This window comes from Podospora pseudopauciseta, chromosome 6 (assembly GCF_035222475.1).
Source record: "Podospora pseudopauciseta strain CBS 411.78 chromosome 6, whole genome shotgun sequence".
NCBI lineage: Eukaryota > Fungi > Ascomycota > Sordariomycetes > Sordariales > Podosporaceae > Podospora > Podospora pseudopauciseta.
In genome coordinates, this window is record NC_085895.1 from 4257461 (window position 1) to 4269587 (window position 12127).

Below are 12127 nucleotides of genomic sequence, written 5' to 3' on the forward strand. Positions count from 1 at the left end.
GTCAAGGTAGCAATTCAAACAGCATGGCCCAGTATCAACTGTAGACTTGTTGGACGCGGAGAGAGGATGTTGGTGTAAAGCAGGTATGTGCTCAAATGAACTTGCAAACTACCTAAGGCACCAACTTTTGTTCATCTGCCTCCTCTCTAACGGACGTAGACCCCCCAGATACAAGCATCGCCAGAATTCCAGCCACACTGGAAGCGACCCACAGCGCCGATCCTTTGGAAATTATCCCCGGGGTATTGGCGGGCGAACTGGCTGATGGACTCAAGGAGGGCGCTGTGAACATCCACGTTGCCAATCCTGACGTCTGCGCCACCGTGGGCCGTGATACCGAACACGCAGGTGCCGTAGGAAGCAACCACTTTCTGGTGACCCTGGCGGATGACCCTGTTGAAGAATGTAAGCAATGGAGCATGAACGACGCTACAAAGAAGCCAGGTACGTGCCACTCGCCATCTACGGCAACGTTTCTGTAGACTTGCCAGCAATCATCGACCTTGGCTGAGTAGTCTCCAGTGGTGCCCTCATAGTCGGAAATTTGACAGAAATGGGTCTGAGCCGCGAGTTCATTGCCAGAGGAAGAGCCATTGACAGAAAGGGCGGTTGTGGTGTTTCTGAAGTAGACACCCTCGGACACCTCGGTGAACCCCTCGGCGATCAGGCTATCTCCGGTATAGGTCTTGGCAGCAGGAGCGCAGCTGGCGGTGATGGCAAGAGCGAGGCCGAGGATGGCACGGGCCATGGTAAGAAGCTTCATGGCGAGCTGTTATGCGTATTGTTTTTGGAGATGGTGGTGGTTGAGGGGGGTACGGAGACAGTTGGTGATCTGTAGGTCTGTTGAGGAAACAAGATGGCAGAAGAAGGAGGGAAGGACTGCTTGAGGAGAAAATAGGGCAGTATAAAAGGGAAAAAAGAGAGTAGGGTGCCCCACAGAAAACTCGGTGCCCAAGTGATTAGAGGCTTATCACAATGGGCAGGAGCAAGTGAAAAGTCTCTTTCGTACCTCATCTGATGAGCACTGGCCTACTACCTCAGTTTGCTCCCACAGTGAATTCGGAAGAGTCTATCTGTGGAGCTCCGGAGGTCAATACCCTGAGTGAATACTCTGGCCCTTGTCTACCCGAAGAGGGTGGAACGGCGGAGACGTCTCAGCTCCATGCTGGTGAGGTAAGTCGGTACATGGGCAACTCTGCCAAAGTTAACAACTGCACTCCCATACATCTACAATCCGTTAGTTTGACAGGAGATGGAAAAAGCCGCACAGTTGAAACTTGACTCGCAACTTTCTCTATCAATAGGCATTTGAACCCCCGAGATGAAATTGACCGACTCTTTTCACACGCGCAAATTAACGATGTTACTGCTCTTGGTTGCTGGCAACATTCGGCCTTGGGAAAAGGCCGGCATCACACGCTAGAAGCAAAGACCAAGATGCTAATTCATATAAATAAATGGCTTGCTATCATGTGTAGTAGTGCGTGCAGACGAGTAGCCAAACCCCTGGAAGCAATACCCGCCCCTCCTAACAAAATGGGTATCATTGAAAACATTGATTACTCCTCCAATCCAGCCTTTCCTCCCAATCCATTGAGTTTCAAATTATGAGGATCTGACCTCCTCCTTGAGCCCGGCCTTTTCCGGTGGTGTCTGATCACCAGGGGTCCCAACAACAGCAGCCTCCTGGGCGTGAATGGTCTTGATGTGGCTTTTTCCGGTCAAATCCTTCCAGATGTACTTGCATGTCCTGGTGAGGGTGGCCCGGCTTTCCCAGACAGGGAACAAGCCGACACCAATGAAGGAGCCGAAAATCCAGATGATGCCAATCGTGACCCAACCGGTGAAGAAGGGCTTGCTGAAAATGTACCCGCTACCGTACATGGGCATGGGCCAGAGAACCAAGAAGGCAAGGGCCTGTGAGCAATGTTAGCTTTGTTTCAAACCGGAGAGAAGGCAAGGTACATACCAAAATGACGGTGGTCCATCTACTGATCTTGCCAGCCTTGAGAAGTTTGGACTGCTCAGCCTCAAACTCTGCCTGGGTCTCCTCGTGGCCGCCGTTAACATCCTCAAGGTCGACACCAGCCTCTTGGGCGAGATCGTGATCATCACCTCTGCGGATCTCCAACATGGACTTCCAGTCGTACTTGTCAACGCCAAAGATGGCGGTGAGAATGGCGATGAAGACGACGGGGGAAAGCAGAGCGGCGACATTGCCAGCCAACATGGGGATGTTGGAGCCAGTGCACTGGACGGTGAGCTCGCCGCACTGCTTCTTGGAGGTGACGAGCCAGGCAGTGAGCGAGGTGGCAAGGCCGAGGACGGGAGCGCCGGCGGCAGCCCACTTATTCTGGCCAGACCAGAGCAGGGCCAGTGTTGCGGGTAGGACGGCCGACGAGATGATGACTCCCATCATGACATAGAGATAACCCATGGAGATGCCGGCATACCACAAACCAACTGAAAAAGTGGAGATGAACAAACCATAGCCAACGACGACGCAGTGGCTCATGTAGATCAGTCTCTTGCCGCTGGCCTCGGGCTTGAAGTAGGCGCGGTACAGATCGTAGGTGCAGATGGTGCTCACGGCAATCAGCTGACTGGAAAAGGCGCTGGTGACAGCCATGAAGACGATGAGCAGAGTAGCCATGGCACCACCCTTGCCGAGAAGGGCAACCGCGGCGTAGGGGAGGACTAGGCCGGCGCTCACATCGGAGTCGAGCATGCGGTCAGGATAGGTGGGGAAGCGAGGGTTGTTCTCGAGGGCAAGACCGGCGAGACCCATGGTGGTGGCAGTGAGCCAGGGAATAGCGAACCAGCAGATACCGCCAATGATGTAGCCGGGAAGTGCGTGCACGGGCGAGGCAGCAATAGCCTTGTTATAGTAGCCGTTATCAAGGAAGACGGTGCCGAAGTTGCCAACAATGTTGATGACGAAGAAGATGGCGCCCTCCCTGGACTGCATGGTCAAGTAGCTGCCCTCCTTGTTGCCGTCAACCGGGTGACGGGTGGCAGCCTCGACAAGCAGGTCGTAGACAGCGCTGGGAGAGCCCAGCAAGTCGTGAGAGGCATAGGCTGTCAGGGCAAAGATGATGATGATGAGCAGCAAGATGAAGGTGTGTGCCCAATCAGTCAAGATGGTAGCCTTCAACCCACCAACCATGGTGTAGGCAATGACACCGAGTGGCAGGAGGTAAATGGCAGCAATGGTGTGCATCCCGGTCAAGGCGTTGAGGGTAGCTGAGCCACCGACAATCAGCATGAGCGAGACCAAAATGTTGGTTATCACGCCAAAGACCATGAATACCAAGTGTGCCACAGTTCCGTATCGGGCCTTGATGACCTCGAGATAGGTGTGTGCGTTGGGGGCGCGGCGTTTGAGTTCGATGGCGAGAGTAGCGAAGAGAATGATCTGGACAGTAGCGCCCGAGGCATACCAAAAGGGACCCGAGACACCATAGCGATAACAAACACCGGTGGACTGAAGAAGGGTAGCGGCCCAAGTCCACGAAGAGACGACGGCAGCGGCGACGAGACCAGACTTGACAGTACGGCCAGCTGTGTTGAACATTTCAGATGTCTGAAGTTCCCTGTTGTACCTCTTCAGGATGAAGGTTGTGGCGATCATGCCTGGCTAGGGTTAGCACATGTTCATCATCTGGAGTGTCTCAGAACACGTACCGATGGCAAAGGCACCTCCCAGACCCAGCACGACACCATAGCCGGCGCCCTGGCCGAGCGTGGCATTGGCGATGTGCTCTTGATCGGCGGGAGCGTGATCCATCTTGTCTGAGAGCTGGCGGGAAGCTACAGACAGAGGGGTGGGTTAGGTGTGATGGTGATCCTGGAGGCAGAAGCAAGTTGACATGAGGCGTCGGGGACACGGCATAGATATAGAGTCTGGAGATGGCTGCGGTGCGATGCCGGGGACACGGCTCCCGGCCGGCTTCGCAGACAGACGTCGAATCACAGCTTCACATTCTGCTATCAGCACTGGCGGGGTCTTTGGAACAGATGCTGGGGAAAGATGGTCTTGCCGGGCACAAGCAAGAACGAAGCTCTGGGAGGTGGGTGCCAAGGGTATCAATTCGCGAACTGTGGGGGGTCTGCCGGACGTTCTGTGGGTGCATGCAGGGTCGGTGGCGCACCGCAAGCGACCGGTATCGAGAAAGCAACCCGGCCCTTCGCGAGCTGTCTCCTTGGTAGGTCGTGAATTCCGTGGTGGGCTCGGGAGCCAGGCCGTCCAAACCCACTCTGGCCGCGCCACCCAAAGTCTGGGCTGCAGAGCGACTACCGGCGCCACGAGGATTGCCGTGCAGGGCCAGAGATAAGGGCATTCAATCAGTAATAGCTGTTTGAGCTTGTCCCTGGCGATGCTGATTGTATGCGGGGGCCAATCAGTTGACTGCGAGGTAGTTTTGGTATAGCTCAACAACCCAAGGTCCCTAGGGTCTCATATCAATCAATTCAAGACAGCAGCCCGAGACAGTACCAAGCAAACAGAAAGACTTGCCGAATAGCTCCCGCTGGCGTCCATGATGGGGTCTCGACTTGTGACGGGAGCTTGTGGTGTGGACCAGGAACGGTCCCAATTGGGATATTGCATTTGGTGAAGGCTGTTGCAAATCAAGGAGCTGGAGATAAGAGAGCCGACTCCAGGCTGGCCAATCGTGCAGTGTCACCATCTGAACGTTGCCAGTGGGCACTCGACAGGGACGATCCCTCATGGAGATAACGGCGGGTCCACCTTCGCTTGGCGCTAGCATGTTGATTGCGGCAGCAGTGCTGATTGGTCGATTGTGATTTCCTCTGTCATCCTCACCAGGAGACACACGGGGATCTCGATATCAGACATGGGGCACATTGTGATCTGGTGTCTCCGGAGAAGTCTGATCTGCTTTGGAGACGAGAAAATGACTGATGGAAACGACTTTAGCTCTGCTGAGCCCTGCCGTTTCAGTGAAGATATCTCGACTCCCGACATGAGCCAACACTCATTGCGAGGCGCGTGTCTTCTTCACCTAGACGCAGAGATACGGCCATGAAAATGGCGGTTTCTAGACCCCAGGTTTTTGCGTGCCGGATTCCTATGGTCTTGATAGGCGTTTTTCTGCCCTCACAATTGGCTGCTCGGTGGCACAGCTTGTGGGTGAGGCGTCGACGAGCTGGGAGTCTGGGATGGGTCACAGTTCACGAAACGTGGTGCCCCGCGTTCGCCCCATGTGGGGGTCTGCTGCATCGTGGGGAACCATGACACCCTCCCACAATATTATCTACTCCAAACTTATCTCCAAAAGGCTGGATTCAGAGGTACACTCCAGATGGAGACAAGACGTTGGGAAATGCAACTTGCGACATCGGAACCGACTTGATCAATTTCAATTAGCCATGTCTACCACCTTGGGCTTTATTCTTATCTTATCCGTTAAGATGACGACAGACCAAGAGAGATAAGCAGCACGTCAACCATTCTTAATTTCTCTTACTTTTTCTCGCGACATCAGCAAGCTCTCTCAAGATCAATGGGACACTGAAATCACTACTTTTTGCTTTGTTCTTTCCTCCTGGCCCAGGGCTCGAAGAGTTCATACAAACCATCCCACCCCACCTGTCAAAGCTGAGCTTCTGGGGAGCTCCTGGCAGCTTGGACTTCGGATATTTTAGGGCGCGGGAGCAACCGAGCGCACAGGCCAGTTGCTGTTTCTCGGGCCGCCCAATCGGGTACTGAGTGCCAAGATCGATGGATTGCCAGCGCTTCAGCTGAGACGCGGCGGATCGGGCAAACACCAACACTGGGAAAGGATGAATCCATCACCAGCGATCCGCTGACCACCCCGATGACGCGCCTATTGCGAGGGCTCAGATAACATATTTACTCCGAATTAGGTAACGGGTGAACTCCAGCCTTCCAAAGCGGCGAGCGCACGATGGCCCACGACGAGCGCACGATGGCCCACGACGAGAGCGCCCAGGGACTCCTCAAGGAGTCCTCCACCAGACGGTCTCGCTCCAGCGATCGCGGTGATAACGCTGCTTTTGACTCCGACTCGGATCTCGACGCTACCGATTACATTGACCGCGAAGCTGCCCGCCCAACGAGACGATCGCCGACCGCTTCCTTCGAGCCAAACACAAAAGGCAAAAAAAGGTGGTGCTCGTGCCTTTTCACAACGCTGGGGAGGAGAAGCAGGTGCTGTATCGGCGTGTTGGCAGGGATGGGCATTCTTTGGGTGCTTCTGACAGCAACCGGGGTGTTGGTCTACAGAAAGGCCCAAGAAGAGCCACCGTACGGACAGTCGCCACCCTGGTATCCCACACCGAAAGGAGGCATTGCTGCTTCCTGGGCTGATAGCTATGCCAAGGCTTCCAAGATGGTGTCGAAAATGACATTGGCGGAAAAGGTGAATGTCACCACCGGCACGGGGTGGGAGATGGGCTTGGCTGTTGGCACGAATGCCCCGGCCATTCATGTGGGCTTCCCGCAGTTGCAACTGCAGGATGGACCCCTGGGCATCAGATTTGCAGACAACATCACCGCCTTTCCTGCTGGCATCACGGTCGGCGCGACGTGGAACAGGCAACTGATGTACGCGAGGGGCAAGGCTCATGCCATTGAGGCGCGGCAAAAGGGGATCAATGTCTTGCTTGGGCCTTGCGTGGGACCACTAGGCAGGATGCCAGCAGGTGGTCGCAACTGGGAGGGCTTTGGTGCAGACCCCTACCTCCAGGGCATTGCTGGCGCCGAGACGGTGAAGGGAATCCAGAGCGAGGGCGTCATGGCGACGATCAAGCATTTTGTGGCCAACGAGCAGGAGCACTTCCGCCAGCCGTGGGAGTGGGGACTTCCTCATGCCATCAGCTCCAACATCGACGACCGCACCCTGCATGAGCTGTACGCCTGGCCATTTGGCGATGCCGTCAAGGCTGGTGTGGCCTCCGTCATGTGCAGTTACAATCAGGTCAACAACTCGTATGCATGCGGCAACAGCAAGCTCCTGAACGGCATCTTGAAGGACGAGTTGGGTTTCCAAGGCTTCGTGATGAGTGACTGGCTGGCCCAGCACTCTGGTGTCGGCACGGCGCTTGCTGGCTTGGATATGACAATGCCCGGTGACGGGTTGGGCTGGGCTGACGGTAAATCGCTTTGGGGTCCAGAGCTGTCCAGAGCTGTTTTGAACGGAAGTGTGCCCCTGGAGCGGCTGAACGACATGGTGACCCGTATCGTGGCCGCCTGGTACCAGCTCGGACAGGATGACGAGAAGAAGTTTCCCAGGAAGCAGCCCAATTTCTCGTCCTGGACAGATGAAGAGAAGGGCGTGATGTCTCCAGGCAGCCCAACCGAGCAAGAGCAAGTGGTTGTCAACCAGTTTGTCAATGTGCAGGCAAATCATTCGGTCATTGCGAGGGAGGTCGCGGCTGAAGGCACGGTCTTGCTCAAGAATGAGGATTTGCTGCCCATCAGTCGTCAGGGGCTGAGCGACGAAAGGCTCAGGGCTAGAAGGGATGCTGTCGAGCGTGCCACCGGGAAGCGCAGCGAAGGAAAGTTCAAGGTAGGCATCTTTGGCGAGGATGCAGGGCCGGGCAACGGCCCAAATGCATGCAAGGACCGCGGTTGGTAAGTCTTCTCACTCGAACCATTTGCCTCGACTGTCATGCTGACAAAGTAACAGTAACCAAGGCACACTTGGTTCGGGCTGGGGTTCTGGTGCTGTCGAGTTCCCCTACCTTGTGTCACCTGTAGAGGCGCTGCGGAAGCAGTTTGACAAGTCCAAAGTCGAGCTCTCCGAATTTCTGGACAACAAGGCGTCTTTCGGCAAGGGCGACGGCAGTCTGAATGATCTGGAACTGTGCATCGTTTTTGCCAATGCCGATGCCGGGGAGGGTTTCACCAGATGGGCGGATGTCAGCGGCGACCGTCCCGACCTGCGGCTTCAAAACAACGGCGACGACCTAATCGTCAAGGTTGCCTCCAGTTGTGGCGGCGGCACTGGCGACGTCATTGTTGTCATCCACGCCGTCGGACCAGTGCTTGTGGAAGATTGGATCGACACCCCGAACGTCAAGGCTCTGTTGTTTGCCAATCTCCCCGGCCAAGAGTCTGGGAATGCTCTGGCAGAGATACTCTTCGGCGACACCAACCCATCTGGCCACCTGCCCTTCACCATCGGACGGACTCTGGAAGACTACGGCGCCGGTGGCAAGGTGCTCTATCTTCCCAACGGAGTGGTGCCTCAGCAGGACTTTAGAGAAGGACTGTACATTGACTATCGTCACTTTGACAAGTACAACATTGAGCCCAGGTTTGAGTTTGGCTTTGGCCTCAGCTACACAACCTTCAAGTTTGACAATATTGTGGTCATCCCCCAGAGGAGGAAGACGCCCTATCCCCTCCGCAGACCGAACCCTGCTGCTGAGCCTCCCAGCTACTCAAACGACATCCCCAGCAAGGAAGAGGCAATCTTTCCGCCCGAGATTCGCAGGCTGGAAAAGTACGTCTATCCGTATCTGGACAGCACAGATGATATCGAAGTGGGCCAGTACCCTTACCCTGACGGGTATGACCAGCAGCCACCCCTGAGCGAGGCTGGCGGTGATGAGGGTGGGAACCCCGACCTGTGGTCAAACTATGTTGTTGTGAATGTCGACGTGATCAATGACGGGCCGGTTGCGGGAGCGGCGGTGCCGCAGCTGTATCTGCAATACCCAGAAACCGAATCGGAAACGGACTTTCCCATTCGCGTGCTGAGAGGCTTTGACAAGGTCTACCTCAAGCCTGGGGAGAAGAAGACGGTCAAGTTCAACCTTACGAGGCGAGACCTGAGTTATTGGGATGTCGTGGCTCAGAATTGGGTCATGGTGACGGAGGGGCCGTACGAGTTTTCGGTCGGGTTGAGTTCACGAGATCTGTCCATCAGCGGGACTTGGTAATATCATGGTTGCATGGCCTGGAGCACAGAGTATGTAGTGGTATAGATGAGAATTGTTTGATGCACTGTTTCCTTTCCGCTGCCGGGACCATGTCATGATCTAGAAAATTAATGTCAGGGTTAGGGCAGGCATCAGGCAGCTGCCACGACCGCCAAGACGTGAGATCTGCGCTGGCGGCATCTGGACCCTGAAACGGGTGGAGGACTCGACCGGAGTGGCATCTCCATCTCCATCTGCCCCTTTTCATTCTTGACCCAATCCTCCATACCGTAGTCGGTGTTCTCTCATTATCTCCAGGCGTGGGTGCATTTTCTCCTCTACACTTCACATTTATACTATTACAGCTACTCACTTGTAATCGCCCACGCTAGTTAATCGACCGTCCCGACCGACCGTGTTCCACGACCTGTCCCTGTCGGTCAACCCCGCACTACGATTCCCGACACTTTGGGCAGCCCAGAGAAAACAAGAGAAAATATGTCAGGCGTCAACTCTCCCGAAGTCCTCGCCGCCTACGACTCTATCCGTTCCGACAAGGAAGAACAAAACTGGCTTCTGTTGTCGTACGGCGCGACGGGCAACAAGCTGCAGCTGACAGCCACGGGCACCGGCGGCCTTTCGGAGCTCACGGCCCAGCTCGACGACACCCAGGTGCAGTACGCATACGTCCGAGTGGAATACGCAAACGATGCCGAGAGCAAGAGGGTCAAGTTTGCCTTTGTGGTCTGGATTGGCGAGAACGCCAAGGTCATGAAGAAGGCGAGGGCGAGCATCGAGGCCGGCGACGTCAAGAAGGTGCTGAGCCACTACAGCGTCGAGCTGACGGCCAACGACAAGGGCGACTTGAACGAGGACGAGGTTATCAAGAGGCTGCGGAAGGCTGGAGGGGCCGACTACAACGGTGGAAGGGGATAAACCTGCTGGACGGGAAGTTGGATCATGCAATGTAGCCTTCTCGCGCTGGATAGATGGATCGCAATTTCGGGCGGGAATCTGGAAAAGACACAAAACACCCACTTGGACAACAAGATTCACGGCGCCTTTCTGTCTCTCTGCGGTGACATGGTCGGACAGAACACGCCAACTGAATCACAAGAGCTGCCACCAGAGGCTGCCACGTTGTTGTGCACTATCCCTTGGAGACGTACAGGACACGCCGGCGATCCCGATGCTGCAGAGGGTGCATCGGCACGCTGCAGACGATGCTATAAACGATGACATGCAGTGATCGACAGTGTCGGAAATGCTTGATTCCACGTCCACGTTCACTTTCACGTTCGATGTCCGGTATTCTGATGTTGCTGTATGCATCGCCGTTTCTTGTTGGTTCCGTGGTCGGCCTGATCTCGAGCTGTGTTTCCTTCCTGTGTGTTGGTTGTATAGCCGTCTTGCTACCTCCCAAGATAAATTGCCAAATTTCATAGGGACTAGAGCGCGTGCGCCTTTTTCCATCTGGAGAGCCGTAGCATCTCAGGCATCCCCAGCATTGTGGATTGGCGAGGCGTGGATCAAAGATCATGACATGGAGGTGGAGCGGGACGTGTGCCAAGCTTGATGTCTGAGGGGGAACGATTTTCCCACTTCTCCTCAGGGATGGGCAGATAGATTTCACTGTAGAGAAGCAACTCCATCAACAACTGAGAGCCATTTTCTACATCATATCGTGACCATCCGCCCGCACTCCTCTTCGCCATCATGGGCCGATTCTGCATCACGGGGTCCTCAGATGGCCTCGGCGCCCGCACCGCCAACAAACTAATCTCGCAGGGACACACTGTCATCCTCCACGCCCGCAACGCTCAACGTGCCGAAGATGCACGCAAGGCTTGTCCCGGCGCAGAAACAGTGCTGATTGCCGATTTATCGTCCATTGAAGAGACCAAGCAGCTTGCCAGAGAAGCATCGGAATTGGGGCCGTACGAGGCCGTCATCCACAACGCAGGCGTCTACACGGGCATGGAAAAGGTCCCCGGAAAGTCTGGGCTGCCGACACTGTTCACCGTCAACACACTTGCCCCTTACATCCTCACTGCTCTCATGGGACCCGGCGCGCAAAAGAGGCTGGTTTTTGTCAGCAGCGAGCTTCACGCCGGTGGTAGGCCCCGGCTGAGCGACTCCGAGGACATCAAGAAGAGCGGGTACGGCGACAGCAAGCTTCACAATGTCATCTTGGCAAAGGCGTTTGCCAGGGTTTGGCAGACAAAAGCATATAGCGTTCACCCGGGCTGGGTTCCTACAAAGATGGGGGGCGCGAACGCGACGGGGGATATGCAACTAGCGGTCGACACGTTTGTCTGGGTGGCCACTGGCGGTCAGACGGATGGGAAAGGGGAGAATGAGGACGAGAGGTGGACCCCAGGCGGGTATTTCACCGCGTTGAGGGAGGAGGAACCGTCCAAGACTGCCAATGACCAGTCGGTGCAAGACGGGCTGCTTGCGGCGCTGGAGACAATCTCGGGGGTGAAAGTGAGCGTATAGCGATAGCAGGGATGATCATTTCCCTTCTGGTGCTGAATGTAGGTAGAGATATGTTGTACATGCACCTCTAGGAATACACAAAGGAGACATGATAGGACCAATCTAGTTCGGCCCGGGGGGCGGATGGATCCCGGTGGTGCGCTGAGTGATCCGTGCGTGGAGTAACATCTGGAACATCAGCTCCCCCATGTTCCACCCTCGGGAATGGCCGACTTTGAACTACGACTGGAGTAGCCAACCCCGTCACGCCACTGTCATGCACTCAACACCTCTGCTCTCTGTGTCTTGAATTTGATTCTTCTGCCTCATTTGCGACCTGCAGCATTACCAAGCTGGACCCGGGGAACGGCTTCCCTTCAAACGCTGAAACGGAGCGGTGAGAGCGAGTGAGATGTCGAAAAAGAACTAGCTCGGCGTGCTCGGACCCTGCGTGCATCAAATTCGTTTCTTTCTTCAATGGGTAATTAAACTCTCTACTACTGCGCGGTCTGTATGTAGGGCAGGGGCGTCCCCGGGAGCTGGTTCTAGACTGGCCTGACGTTTTCGTCGGGCCGTGTCCTCGGGACACAGACACTGACATTGACATGGGGGTCGTGCCTTTGATGCTCCTCCCTGGACCCTGGTCGTGAGTTATCGATGATGTCGTTCTTTCAGACTCGATGACCGTCAACAGAAGTACGGAGTACTGAAAGCGGCTGCCCGTCCACAGAATGCATTG

At 55.5% G+C, this 12127-nt stretch overlaps 5 protein-coding genes across 5 annotated transcripts; 3 read left to right on the top strand and 2 right to left on the bottom strand.

Annotated features, from left to right (window-relative positions):
* Window positions 1–146: 146 nt before the first annotated feature.
* QC763_610945 (uncharacterized protein) lies at window positions 147–763 on the bottom strand (the record flags this gene model as incomplete). Its single annotated transcript, XM_062914919.1, has 2 exons — window positions 147–393; window positions 453–763. The coding sequence occupies 2 exons, from the start codon at window positions 761–763 to the stop codon at window positions 147–149; spliced, it is 558 nt and encodes a 185-aa protein (XP_062763692.1).
* Window positions 764–1433: 670 nt separating this feature from the next.
* On the bottom strand, window positions 1434–5136 carry DUR3 (urea active transporter). The gene is made up of 3 exons (XM_062914920.1): window positions 3685–5136; window positions 1970–3633; window positions 1434–1917 (listed from the first exon to the last, which is right to left on the bottom strand). Exons 1-3 carry the CDS (start codon window positions 3785–3787, stop codon window positions 1606–1608), a joined length of 2079 nt encoding a protein of 692 aa, XP_062763693.1. The 5' UTR covers window positions 3788–5136; the 3' UTR covers window positions 1434–1605.
* A 204-nt stretch (window positions 5137–5340) lies between these two features.
* On the top strand, window positions 5341–8931 carry QC763_610960 (uncharacterized protein; the record flags this gene model as incomplete). Its single annotated transcript, XM_062914921.1, has 3 exons — window positions 5341–5942; window positions 5964–7618; window positions 7674–8931. The coding sequence occupies exons 1-3, from the start codon at window positions 5931–5933 to the stop codon at window positions 8929–8931; spliced, it is 2925 nt and encodes a 974-aa protein (XP_062763694.1). The 5' UTR covers window positions 5341–5930.
* Window positions 8932–9408: 477 nt separating this feature from the next.
* Window positions 9409–9846, top strand: QC763_610970 (uncharacterized protein; the record flags this gene model as incomplete). The annotated part of the gene is made up of 1 exon (XM_062914922.1): window positions 9409–9846. One exon carries the CDS (start codon window positions 9409–9411, stop codon window positions 9844–9846), a length of 438 nt encoding a protein of 145 aa, XP_062763695.1.
* Window positions 9847–10626: 780 nt separating this feature from the next.
* QC763_610980 (uncharacterized protein) lies at window positions 10627–11409 on the top strand (the record flags this gene model as incomplete). Its single annotated transcript, XM_062914923.1, has 1 exon — window positions 10627–11409. One exon carries the CDS (start codon window positions 10627–10629, stop codon window positions 11407–11409), a length of 783 nt encoding a protein of 260 aa, XP_062763696.1.
* Between the last annotated feature and the right edge of the window lie 718 nt (window positions 11410–12127).

Coding starts and splice junctions, on each gene's coding strand:
- DUR3 (XM_062914920.1), bottom strand. CDS start 3,787: ATGGATCACGCTCCCGCCGATCAAGAGCACATCGCCAATGCCACGCTC. Junction 3,634..3,684: donor GGGAGGTGCCTTTGCCATCG/GTACGTGTTCTG, acceptor AACCCTAGCCAG/GCATGATCGCCACAACCTTC. Junction 1,918..1,969: donor GATGGACCACCGTCATTTTG/GTATGTACCTTG, acceptor CATTGCTCACAG/GCCCTTGCCTTCTTGGTTCT.